This window comes from Rhinichthys klamathensis, unplaced genomic scaffold, assembly GCF_029890125.1.
Source record: "Rhinichthys klamathensis goyatoka isolate OS25496 unplaced genomic scaffold, OSU_Roscu_1.1 h1tg000092l_1, whole genome shotgun sequence".
NCBI classification, from domain to species: domain Eukaryota; kingdom Metazoa; phylum Chordata; class Actinopteri; order Cypriniformes; family Leuciscidae; genus Rhinichthys; species Rhinichthys klamathensis.
Window position 1 is genome coordinate 1,262,768 of NW_026606631.1, and position 13,895 is coordinate 1,276,662.

General features: G+C 39.4%; 1 protein-coding gene across 3 annotated transcripts in view; it reads right to left on the reverse strand.

Annotated features, from left to right (window-relative positions):
* Positions 1–1,246: 1,246 nt before the first annotated feature.
* ldha (lactate dehydrogenase A4) overlaps positions 1,247–13,895 on the reverse strand; it is a 243,088-nt gene continuing 230,439 nt past the window's right edge. The window contains exons 1-8 of one of the 3 annotated variants that reach the window (XM_056252105.1): positions 12,674–12,700; positions 10,923–11,073; positions 9,486–9,603; positions 5,031–5,204; positions 4,737–4,910; positions 4,536–4,653; positions 4,149–4,272; positions 1,247–1,735 (exon numbers count right to left, since the gene is read on the reverse strand). In XM_056252105.1, coding sequence (XP_056108080.1) covers positions 1,571–1,735; positions 4,149–4,272; positions 4,536–4,653; positions 4,737–4,910; positions 5,031–5,204; positions 9,486–9,603; positions 10,923–11,051 — 1,002 coding nt within the window. In that variant the 5' untranslated portion in view covers positions 11,052–11,073; positions 12,674–12,700 and the 3' untranslated portion in view covers positions 1,247–1,570. Of the gene's footprint in view, positions 1,736–4,148; positions 4,273–4,535; positions 4,654–4,736; positions 4,911–5,030; positions 5,205–9,485; positions 9,604–10,922; positions 11,074–12,652; positions 12,701–13,895 lie in introns of those variants that run through there. The other 2 variants (XM_056252107.1, XM_056252106.1) reach the window with 2 other exon arrangements.

The window sequence follows — 13,895 nt, forward strand, 5'->3', positions numbered from 1 at the left end:
ATTTAATGCACCTTTGGAAATGCTTTAATACACTTTTGACAGATTATTTAAACAACATGGTTCACACAAACCCAGTTTGTTTCAGTACAATTATTATGTCTAGAGAACAAACACAGAAAAACAGCTTTTGTAGTTAGTCACATTGTTTATTCGGTTACGGGCTGCGTCTCAATTGTACAGTCACACGCTTCAAGTAACAGCTATAACCATCGCTGTGCATTTACCACTCGGCTGGAGTGCGGCGTTCTCATGGACCAACACTAACAGAAATAAAAATACATTGACAACAGCATTTTGTTTCCAGCTGATGCATACATACTTACTTGCACCAATTACAAGTAGTTTTTTAACACCTCGATATAGTTTTGTTATAGCATAATTTACAATGAATTCTGCTTAGACAACAGACAACAAATGTAGCCATTGTAAAAGGTTTTATTTCCATATATATATATATATATATATTTTCAGTTCAAAGTCACATTGAGTGTTTATATGCAGTCTTGCAACGTGTACATTAACTATGTTAACGACGTGTTAAGCCCGTAAAGCCAATTTGTCTTTAACATGTAAACACTGTTTATTCACAATCTGTCCTGTTAGTCAATAGACCTCAATCATGAAACATGCACAGCACAAATTACTTTAATTCATTAAATGAAAAGAAATTAAAGCAATTTTAATACAAATTGAACAATTACATTCAGTTCAACCACCAATTTCTAAATAATTTGTTAAATAATTGTCAACTGTCACATTCCACTCGACAATTCAAAGTCATTCTTTAAACCATTCTTCGGTTAATCGTCTCATTTAATGTAGAAATTCTGATCGTAAAATCATTCTAAGTAAACTAGCAACGTGACAATTCAAAACCAGTCTGACATTAGCAGTCACATTTAATGTACTGTAACAATTCGAATTCAGAAATTTAAAATGGTTTGTTGTTAAAGCAATGCAAAAAGTTGCGCAAGAATGGTTTTACAAACGATTTACACAGATTGATTTTCGTTCTGCTAGTTTCATAAATGAGGACTATTGTGCGCATGTCTTTTTACAATTTGATGTCAAGCCTGCCTAAAAACGTAAAACTTGGCGTTGACAGGTTTGTATATTGAGCTGATTTTTGCACGTTATCGTTTTATAGTACATGTAAACACACAATGATATTTTGTAAAACTAAAACAGCTTTGATTTTACGTCTTGGTGAAATTATCATTAGCGTGATGCAAGTACGGAATGCTAGCTGACCTCAGATCAGAATAAAATACTCAAATTGCACATCATCCTGCTCGCAAGTGCTTCTTACTCGAATAACAATAGTGTGAACATAGACACGAACGTTTACAAAGGGTGATGATCTCTGTAAAGACAACAGGAATAAACGATTTCGCCTCTGCAGAGCTAAAACCTCTAAAATAAGGAGTGTTACAGTCTAAAGGTCTGAGACTGGCGTGTAGATTTCTAATGGTTAAAGGCAGTAAGGTTTATGAAGCCAGGAGATTGATAGGCAGGACTCATTGAGGTTTGTACTTTGTGACACTGGCTACATTTTGGACAAGGCGGCGGTTCACAGGGTCAGCTCCTTCTGAACGCCCCACAGGGTCTCGGCGCTCTTCACCAGCTGCTTCTCCTCGTCTGGTTTGAGGGTCATGTGGACAACATCTGTCAGGCCACTGTTACCCAGGATGCAAGGTATGCTGAGGAAGACCTCGTCATTCACACCATGCATTCCCTGTAAATACACAACAAATGTCAAACAATGGTTCCCGGTAGGCATTTTATAGCTTTGTTCCAAATCTCAGTAAGCTTAGCATCTAGCCAACATTTTTAAACTGGCCGTTTCAAAGATAACTATTCTGCCTCTTTATGGCCTAATATAAAGCGGCATGGCATGTAGTGTACCCTTCAAGGATAATTAAAATCACACAATGCACTGTGACAAACTCTGAGAAGCATTTAGACCAAAATGATGGACAGTCGAGGGAAATGTCTACCGGTATTATGATAAATATGAACGCTGTTTTAAGGATCTAAGCTAATGGTCTAAAGCGCACGGCGCAAGTGCACTAATGCGCCCTTTAAAGGGGAACTTGGCAACTATTTCAACTTAATAAAACCGTTTGGAAATCATTTGGATGGTTAAATAACCTGTTCTGGTGAAAATGGGTGACTTTCCCCGCTCCCCCCAGCGTTCCCAGGTGGAAAATCAACCTTGCAACATGGGGACTAACGTCCCGGTAAGTTGGAAATAGGAAGTCTCGTGAGAAGCGAGAACGAGCGAGAAACACGAACTGCTTTACGGCAATTCGACAAACACACACGCCCCCTTCAATACCGGTTAGAATTACCCACCTCGGTAGACATAGCTCCAACGATAAAGTTGGCCGGCTCCGATAATAACAAATGCACATGAGCAGCGGTAGAAAGAAAAAGTCATTTTCATTTATATAGCGCTTTTAAAAAATGTAGATTGTTCTAAAGCGGCTTAACAGTGATAATAGGTAAATAATAAATTAAAGTAACAGATTGTTTTGGCTTTATGGCAGCTCTAGAATAAAGTTATTTTCCAGTTAAAGTTAGTTTTGATTGACTCTCTTCCGTAGCAACGATCATTAGTTATCAAAAGGGGGAGGAAGTGAATTTTTTTACGACAGTGTTGTGAAATATACGCCCCACAGCTGTAGGGGGAGCTCGATGAGAAAACATGCGACAACAAAAGCGAAAATCAGTGAAGAAATGGCTAGAGTTGCCAAGTTCCCCTTTAAATAACAACAAAAATATATTGCGCCATTGACTTTAGACCAGGTTTTTGTTGGTCAATGTCTCAGTCTATTTCAGTTCCCTCAAAATAGCAACGGGCCAACAATGCGCCCGAACACACCTCGTTTTCAGACCAGCAACCCATGGGCGCACAGTTGGGCGCAAATGCATTTGCTATTTAAACAACGTGGCGCAGGACATGAAAATGATAACTGCGTCGGGCTGAAACTAGCAAAACACACTTGCGTCGCGCCTGACGCTGCATTGCGCGGTGTGTATGATAGGGCCCAGAAAGTGCAATAGAACTTTTCAGCAAGGAAACTCAAGTGGTTTGAAAACTCTGCAATGCCTTCCAACAGAGTTTGCCGTTAGCATGTTGCTAAGATAATGACGTAGGAACAATACATTTTGAGTAGGCCTATATTCAGTAATAAAGCATGGGAAGATGAAACAGTTCTATGTACTTACAAATCCACCAAAAGGTTGCAAATCCAAGTTGTGCATTTATAGTTTGTTAGTTTAGCAACATGTTAACTAAAGATCTATTGGATCCAACTGTGAACGTTAGTAAAGACTTTTGTGCACATCACACCTATTTGTGGCATTTGTAGGAGTTGCTGTGCATGAAGTGTTGTTCAGATCACTTGGTACATTAAATAGATCAGACCAATTAACACTGCACCCATTTTTTTTTATGCGTTTGCACTTTGTTAGCTTAGTAAAACGCTAACATAACGAACCAGCTGCGAGCGTTAAATCGAATGCGCTTTGAGCGATGAGCACTATTTGTGACACGCGTGTATTTTGTTGTTTATCACAGGATAAAAAAAAGGTAATTGCGACTTTTTATCTCACAATTCTGACTTTATAACACACAATTGCAAGTCAGATTTATGAGAAAAAAAACTCAGTATTGCGAGTTATAAAGTCGCAATTCCAAGAAAAAAAAAGTAAGAATTGCAAGTTTATATTTCACAATTCGGAAGTCAAAATCGTAAGATAAAGTCACAATTATCTTTTAAATTCTTTTATTCCATTGGGGAAACAAGCTTTCATGTGTCCATGAAGAGTTGTTCAGATCAGTACATAAGATTGTTAGCTTAGCAACATGCTAACATAAGATCTACTGGAACCAACTGTAAATGTTAGTTCTTCTGTGTGCTTCAAGTTTGCATCAAATAGGTCCAATTGCTGTCCATAATCACTCACTTGATGCTGCCTAAGAAGGTAGCTGCCTATTTTGTCATAAGACGGCGGTTTTGGGACAGAGTTTATTATTATACATGTACGAACTTATGTTCTGTCTCTACTACAAAAAAATATGGTTCACAATATTTGGTTAATGAAGACAGCAGGTCAACCAGAACTAAACATGAGAATCTCACCTTGACCAAAGTAGAAACTGGATGACACTTGTGCAAGTTCTTCAAGATGCTTTCACACAGGTCAGCTACAGACATACCAATCGCCCAGGAGGTGTAACCCTTCAGTTTAATAACCTCATATGCACTGCCAAAGCAAACCAGATTTATGTGTTAAACACAGATAAACAACCACGAGTCCAGACTAAACACATTTACGCAAGGACTTGATTTATAGGCTTTCTAATGGCGACACATAGTATACATTTATTACAGATCATATACAAACGAATAGAGACGACTCTTAACACTTGGCCTCTCTCCCTAAAACCTTTCTCTATGTCGTTCTGAGACGAATATAAGTGTCAAGTACCAAACCACTGTATGGATGTTTAATTGGTTGCAAATTACCTGTCAACCACCATCTTGTGGACGCTCTTCCAGTCCTCCTTGTCTTTATCGGTACCAATGTCAGGGTTCAGACTCTGAAGGGACACACCAGCCACGTTGACGCCGCTCCACACGGGAACTGAAAGAGAAGAGGGATGTTTACATGTATTCACTGCGCTCTTGAAACACATCTGTGCTCCTAATCATCTCTGCTGTCCTCACCGCTGGAGTCTCCATGTTCTCCGACGACCCAACCGTGGCAGCTGGATGGGTGGATGCCCAACTTCTCTCCCATCAGGTAACGGAAACGAGCAGAGTCCAGGTTTGTGCCGCTGCCGATCACACGGTTCCTGGGCAAACCGCTCAACTTCCAGGCCACGTAAGTCAAGATGTCAACTGAAGACAAGAGAACATTTGTTTACGCTTCTGAAGCTACACGCCGTCAACTAAAACCATTCATTGCAAAAGGACATTCAATGCCGGCGCCGGTCTCAGTGGACAGCCGTTGTGTCATACCTGGGTTTGAGACCACCAGGAGGATGCAGTTGGGGCTGTACTTCATGATGTTGGGGATGATGAACTTGAAGATGTTGACGTTCCTCTGGACGAGGTTGAGGCGGCTCTCGCCCTCCTGCTGACGGGCTCCAGCAGTCACAACCACCAGTTTGGAGTTTGCCGTCACACTGTAGTCTGGAAATGACATGAAATGATACATTTTGGAAGGATCTGCCGCTCTGAGAGAAACGGGCTGTTCAGAGTCAGACCAAGCTGGAGTAGATGGTAGAAAGAACTGGCACCAATGGTCCTATCAAAAGAGGTTATGCGTATGACGTCACCGTCGGCCGGAGTGACTGAGTGGCAGAAAGACTGAGCGGCAGCATTGGTTTTCAGTGTGAATGCCGCGAAAACACACAAAACATCTAAAACAACTAGATTTGACAAGAAATCTGAGGTATATTTTTACAGACGGCCGAAAGCTACAGAACAGAGAAGCAAATGAATCGCTGCGATTCAAAGAAACGACTGGAATCCAGGCAGCGAAAGGTGGATTTGCAGTTATCATTTTTGTCAATATGCTGAATTTAGGTGTTTTCCATGAATCACTGGATCTTTGGGAAGCTGTAAGGGACACTATATCGAGTCCAACCTTTAGTTTACACTGATAATCGATTGTTTTCCTCGTGTTTTCGCAGTTTCCTCTATTAACTCCAGTAACCCAGCAGCTCTTCTGCCACTCAGTCCGGCTGAGGGGGCGTGTTCCCGCGGGAAAGTGACGCCAATGCAAACCCTCTATTACGCTTACGATGCTTTTGGGAAATGCAGACGAAAAATTTAACTTTGTCCATCCGTAAATGAAAGTTAACACTTTTTTGGGAAATCACTGAACAATCAGAGTTAAGCAGCATTGCATGCCAGGACAGGAGTGTTTTTTGCTTGCTCTTCTTTTCCAGATTAATCCAGAGTGCTTTTGTTCTTGACCTTTCGTCTGCATTTTTTTACTTGTTCATTATGTTCTTGGTGCGAATAGGCATTCATAGTAGATTGGCTTCAAAATCGATTTCTCATCGACTTCTTTCTGTCAAGGCTGTGACACACTAAGCCGACAATCGGCCAATGCAAAGTGAGCAAAAGTTGTTGAGAATCTGCAAGTCTTGATTTAGCAGTGTGTTTCACATTGTTGGCACTAGCAGGACCGCCGGTGGAGGCTTTTCGGATGAGTGAGCGTGTTGACCCGCGGAGGAGTCTGTCGGTGAGAGGGATCACTCCGGGGGTGCGTTCCCCAAGAGCAACTATGGTCGCAAGATCCATCATTACTAACAGCTCAACTGAGCATAGTTAGCCAACTATACTTTTGGGAAACACACCCACGATTGACAATTTAGCTTAGCGAACTATTGTATGAAAAGAAAAATGTAAGTGACAAAAGCAAGCGAACTACAAAGTGAAGAGGGCACACAAAGAAGACTCTTATTTTTCATCTTCAGTTAATTTCCCTTGTTGAATGACAAATACAGACTACTGCCACCTGCTGGTATGGAGAGTTATCTTTCTCTGACAGCCACAGACTGTATGAGTTATTTGACCATTGGATATGGTATTACAAATCTTGCAATTCTGACTTTTTTTCTCTCACAATTGTAAGATATAAACTGTCAATTGCGAGAAAAAAGTCAGAATTGCGTTAAAACAAAAGGCGAGTTTATCACAATTCTGACTTTATTTTTCGCAATTGCGAGTTTATGGAAAAGTTACACAGCGAGCCTTAGTGCTCAATTCTGATTTATTGCTCAGACTCGATTTTTGTTATATACCTCTTTACATTGTTGTTTTAAATGTGGCCAATATCAGATTCTAGTGTGAACAAATCATGTCCTGAACTGACCCGCATGCGCAAAAGAACGATAAAAAGACGTCATACAGCACGCTGTCATACAGAAGTAAACACTGAGTACATTAAAGTAAGCGATTACAAGTTTATTTATAGTGTGATCTCCCGTGGAATCCAGCGAATTAAACGCAGGCAATATAAAAAAACAAAGACGAGGATGCGAAAAAGAGCTTTAATGATTCTAGTTTGTTTGCGTTCACGTGCTATGGAAAATATGATATTTTCCACTTGTGAACTGGTATTTACCAGTGTGTTGCGTTCAAGTGCTTTTGTTGTCGTAATGTGGTAAAAAGATGGAGATCCAGACCTGTTATTTAGCTAAAACTATTTTAGATTGCTTAAAGCTGCTGTCCGTAACTTTAAGTTAAAAATAATTCAAATTAATTATTAAAAAAAAAACATCTTCAGCCAGTGTTCAAAACTATCTGCTTGCCATAGCTAGATTCAAAACGGTTAGCTTGTAATAATGATTTTAATTCCAGTGGTACTGGTGGGTTTTCGCGGGAAATTCGAGCATGTCTTTGCGTCATTACGTCACACCCGTACACATAAAGAAGGAGTTTCGGCTAGCCGTCTATACTGCGCGTGACGAGATGTAGAGATGGGCTTTTCTCGCAGCACTTTACATGATTAAACTTATGGGGGATCCAGAAAGATCCAGACAACAATCATCAGTGTCAACTGGAGATTAACCAGTTATAAAACCCAAAAGACTTCGTACTTCGGATTTAAGGTGAAAAGAGAAAGAAACCGTCTCATGCGAACTCAAGGATACACATCGGTGGGGCTTTTGAAAGGTGCGTGAACTCCCGAAGGGGTTCAAAACGGAAGAAGAGACGGCTTTTTCTGCTGAACAAGTAAGACATTTCAATAGTTCAATCGTGTAACAGTACGTTTTCTTAATTCACACAGTTATGGAGTTTCCTTTGTTGTGCCTTTCTCGTTTAGCTATTATGGAGAATATGAATTCTGAACTACACAGGTAACCATAAAACACATTAAATAACGTTAGTAACGCAATGCTGATGTTAACATGAACAATTTGAGAACAAAGTAGGCTATAATTTGCACGGTTGCTGTAAATCGCGCTGATTAAATCTAACGATCGCTTGTCATGTCCCCTTAGTTGATCAGAACAAAAATGGATGTTACTTGTTCAGAAGACATTTTCCGGTGAAAATTCTTATGTTGGTCAAGCTTTCAAAGCTTTCAAAAAGTGAATCTGCGATTCTGTATGACAGTATCCACACAGCGCGGTGATTGACAGCAGCACTCGCCTCAAAGCACTGTGTTCATCCGCGCTGTTTCATGCCGACTTACAACCCACGTAAAGATGATAATTCCGCGAATCACTGCAGTTACAGATTTCGAACAGAGATGGCGACAAAAAGGGAAAAAGCTACGGACTGCAGCTTTAAGTCATCTGCTACAGCAAGAAAATGATTTATCAAATTTTCTAGATCATGAATAGTACATATTTTTACCATTCACGACTCTCACGTTGCTCTCCGCTATTTTGAAAAGGTCAAAGGTTATCTCATCTCGGCAACTCGTGCATCAAAATATTCTACGAGCTGCCCAGTGGAAAATACCACATGAGGGGGTGTTCATGTGTATTTTCATGTGCTTTTGGTATTTACAATAGCACGTGCACATAGCACGTGAACACACCAATAGAGCGTAACTGTAATACTTGTGCGTTCTGACACATGAACTGTGTCTGTCCTTCACTGACTACCTTTAGCCAATGTCTTGATAACTTCGGGAATGTAAAATCTTTGAGGTGACTCCCATGAGCGCAGAATTGTGATGAATGTTGATCTAGTGTGACGAAAAAGTCGCATGAATTCCGATGTGATTGTTCAGACTGAGATCGCATTGCAAAACATCTGACCTGTATTGAATTCAGGACCACAAATGTGAAGTGGCACACATCACAATTGAAAAGATCAGATTCTGTTCACACCGTCATGAAAATAACTGATCTGAGTCACATGTGAGATTAGGGCCACATTTGCCTGCAGTCACTCGATTCTTTATTTTCGGAGAATTGCGAGATGTAAACTGGCAATTGCGGAAAAAAAGAAAAGTCAGAATTGTGAGATAAAAAGTCACAATTACCTTTTTTATTTTCTATTCAGTGGTGGAAACAAGCCTCCATACAATATGTGGCGTGTTCAAACACAACCGTTTGGCCCAGACGCAGGCGAGGCGACACCAGTTCACTTCCAGCGCTGCGAATTGTTTGCGGTGTCTGGGCATTTACACGGACAACGCTTTCTTTCATGTTAAAGCAGTCTGAGAAGTTGTTAACTGATAAAAAAAATTATCTTTCCTTTTTGATTAAGATGCAGCCCCTGAATGATGCTTTTAATTTTAATATTTTACTTCTAGATTCAAAATTATTATACTATTTATTTAAAAAAAGGTCACCACATTGGTACGTTATCACCAAATCGGCACCAATCGAGCCGTCTGCTCCTTATCATCAATCATGTTACTCTTCCCCCTCATTAAAAGATTTATTATACTATTTATTTAAAAATAGAAGTAAAATATTATAGAAGATTATGAAATCTGACCTTTATCCGCCACGATCTTGTGTGTCTTGAGAAAGAGGCTTCCATGCTGCAGGTCCATAACCTCTCCTTTCAGCTTATCTTCCATCACGTCCACCAGGGCGAGTTCATCAGTCAGATCCTACACACACACACACACACACACGATGTAACACGCTCCTACACACCTTACATGGCTGCTTAGACTGATAAAGGTTGAGTTAGGGATTCATTTTATTACTTAAGGTCATTAGTCTGAACCTGTTTGATTTATGTTCCTCTATATTTTCTAATATTTAAAGATTGTTGCACCTGTAGATTCAGCAACTGCATTTTACACCGATGGAAAAATGAAGAGAGCTGAAGAGTGCAGACTCTTAAAGTTTCCAGATATGAGGATCATGTTCATTCTTGGCAGAGGTTCAAGGCCCTCCTTCTCATTCAGAAATCGCTCTACGTTCAAAGGTCAGGAAAGCTTTAAAGCCAGCGTTATTTACTTGAGCCGCAGCAGCTTTACCCCCCATTGAGGATTCAGGAGAGAAAAACATGAGCACATTCCTGATGGTTCAAGGAAGATATGGGAGTTTTTTGTTGTTGTTCACATAGGAGGTAGAAAAAGTGGACACAACATACTGTAGCATTTGGTTTATATTGGACCTGCACAAACTGTCCAAACTTCTTAATTATTTGCACATAATTATTGTTTACCTCATAAAACAAACTTTTATTCAAGATTTCAATACAAATGATATGAGTTTAATATACAGTAGTCATATCAGTGAAAAAGTCTTTTTCCACTCTCACCACGTGACAAGACATGACAGGAAATGATGAGGGAGCCATATTGTGAAATGTTGTGAGGGCTGCTCACAATAGAGGAATAGTTCATCGAGAGTGTGCATAACACAAGGCACATTTCTGTCCTTTTTCATTACAATAATAAAAGTTGTTCTTTTAAAAAGCCCAATTTTACTCCATCTAAATGACACATTTATTTTCAAATAAACTATTTAAAAAGGTCAAATTTAACTACATTCATTTAAAAAATAATTTCTTCATTTATTTAAAAATAAATGTATCATTTAAATATTTTTTTTTCCAATTTCACTAGATTTTAAAATAAATGTGTCATTTAGATAATGTAAAAAGGTCCAATTTTATCTCATTTATTTTTAAATAAATTAATAATTTCTTCATTTATTTAAAAATAAATGTGTCATTTAGAGATCATTTAAAAAAAGGTCCAATTTAATAATTTCTTCCTTTATTTTAAAATACATTTGTCATTTAAAAAGGTCTTTACTTAGTTTATTTTAAAAATAACTTCGAAATAATTTATTTCTATTTCAAAATAAATTATTTGCAATTTTATTTTAAACTTTCTAAATGGCAAAGCATGAGTGTTGTCAGTGATCTAATACTCTAGTGATGAGTGTGTATCCAGTGCGTGACCTCACTGACCTTGAGGAGGATGCTGATGGCGGCGGCCATTCCCACCATTCCCACTCCGACCACCGTCACCTTGTTCGTGGGCCCTGCGGGCTGTTCCTTACTCACATGAGCAATGAGTTTCTCCTTTGTGGAGGCCATCTTCAGCTACAGGGGACAGAGTCTCATCGGTCACGCCGGCTTTTAAATGCATCATTCATATGCTTTTAGAGTCAAAGCTCTTTGAGAAACTATAGATAATGTGAATCTGAATTGCTTCGAATAAGAAGCCATTTTAAAACAACGACATTGTGTCATCATGTAAATGATCAGTCAGAGTAGTCCAAGGCAGTGCTTCCCAAACCTGTCCTGGGGTCTCCCTCATTGACACATTCAAAATGTGCCGGGGATCTCCAGGACAGGTTGGAGTGGCCATTTTATCTTCTTGACAAGTGCACCCCCCTCCCCCTCCCGCTGCAGTGTTGTGTGCACAGAGGCACGTAGAGGAATTAATGAAGAGGAGGAACAAATCACCTGAAGAGCCCCTTTCTCATGATTTAAACCGGTCATTCAACATATGCAGTCCAAGTACACGCACTTCAAATATGATTTCTAATGTCGGTTATAGTCATTTATCCTCAGATCGTCACTAACCATCACTATAAAACAGAAACATCTGAATGATTTATGCCTGTCACAGAGGTCTTGTCGAACATGCACTGATGAATGGAGTAAATTAGCATATATTTATTTATAATAATAAATACAGTTGGTATTATCGTCCGGGTTTATATATATACACACACACACACTTTTTTTCTTCTTAAACGAAAATAGAGCCTATTTTCGAACAATTAAGATATTATTTGATTAATTTCATTACCGTAATGTGTCCGGATGTTTTACTTCTCATTATTCCCAATGACGATTTTCAGTAGTCTCATTACTTTAATACAATAATTAAAATTAATTTCCCCGTTAGAGGCCGGTGTAAAGATGACGCAACAAGGGCGAATCATATCGATGACATAAATATGGCAATTCTACACGAGCTGAATGAAATACTGACTCATCTCGTGCACAAATTGTGCGAATCGGGACTTTTATGTAAAGCATCCGGACTAAATGTACCCTAAAAAACACAAGTACCAGAATCCTTTGCATATAAGGAAGCAAAAAGTGCATGAACATTATGAACATAACGTGCATCCCTATGCGTGCATCTGATGATGATCTGTCAGGAAGCGCGTCGACGCCAGTGACGCAGCGAGCACAATAACAGACCAAACATGAACAAAACTCAGGCATTTCCTCCAGTATACATTAAAATGCTCGTAAATTATCACTGCATGAAAGAGAATTTGATTAAACATCAATAACTGATCATAAGCTTATCATTTTGAAACAAGCAGCAACAAGTCGTATTTGAGTTCCCAATAAGTGAAAAATGCAGGTTTATTGGTAAACTGTTGTATTCATGATCATTGAATCATTGTGCAACGACGATTATGTAACATCATCACAGACAGCAAGGGCAAACGGTGCTTTCATCAGGACATGCGCGATCAGCAGAGTTCAATCATATATAAGCGTGGAACAGATGTGACTCATTTTACATCCTAATGATAGAAGAAGAATGCCAAACATAGATTCAAGAGAATTTTAACTATACATTGTAGAAAAAAAATATGTGCTTTTAAGACTATAACTTTCTTTTATTTAATGTGCTTTATATTAGTAACTATTGTTCGTGTGTGTCTTACCTGTAGATGCTGTTATTTGACAGTGAAATGCAGTGTAGACTGGGCAGTAACTCCGCACTGGTGCTGCTGTGAGAGGAAGAGGCTGCGCGCGCAGCTTATAAAGCGCGGAACGCCCTCCTACAGCGGCCTCATTTGCATATGAATGAGATGGGCGTGGCTTTGCGTCCCGTGGCTGAAGTCACGTCCATCTGAGGAAACGTCATGAAGAGGATGTGGCTTAGCGGTTTCATTACTCTAGTGCGCGTTGCTTAATCTACTAAACATATTGAAGAATGGAAAATAAAATAACCACAAGTGCACTTGTTACATTTTTTTTTTGCTTTGTAAACATGATAGCCTAATACAAATATTTAATTAAACATGAATAGCAGATTAGAAATTACTTGTCTAGTTTACCTTAAAGGGATAGTTCGGCCAAAAATGATATTTAAACCATGCATTACTCACCCTCAAGCCGTTCGAGATGCATATGTCAATCTTGTTTCAGACGAACACATTTTCAGTTATTTTAGAAAATGTCTTAGACCCTTCAGTGGATATAATGTGAAGCAATGGGGTCCACCTCCTTCAAGTCCCAAAATGTGCATATATCCTTCACAGAAGTAATCCATCCGGCTCCGGGGGGATAAACGAAGGCCTTATGAGGGTAATCCGTGCGGTTTTGTCGTAAAAATATAGATATTTAAAACTTTGTAAATAAAAATATCTGACTTCCGGCAACGATCGATGCGCGTCCACGGGTGATGGAAGTCGGCGTACGAGGTAGGACGTAGCGTCGTGACGTAGAACGAACGCGCCCGCGCAGCCAGAGAGCAGAGCAAAACATAACCCGTGAACGTGCGTCGATCGTTGCCGGAAGTCAGATATTTTCATTTATAAAGTTTTAAATATGTATATTTTTACGACAAAACCGCACGGATTACCCTCATAAGGCCTTCGTTTATCCCCCTGGAGCCGGATGGATTACTTCTGTGAAGGATATATGCACATTTTGGGACTTGAAGGAGGTGGACCCCATTGCTTCACATTATATCCACTGAAGGGTCTAAGACATTTTCTAAAATAACTGAAAATGTGTTCGTCTGAAACAAGATTGACATATGCATCTCGAACGGCTTGAGGGTGAGTAATGCATGGTTTAAATATCATTTTTGGCCGAACTATCCCTTTAATATGTTTTTGATTGTAGTTTATAGCTTCAAGTTTTTCCCCCACATTGTATTATACTTTATATTGGAGGCTA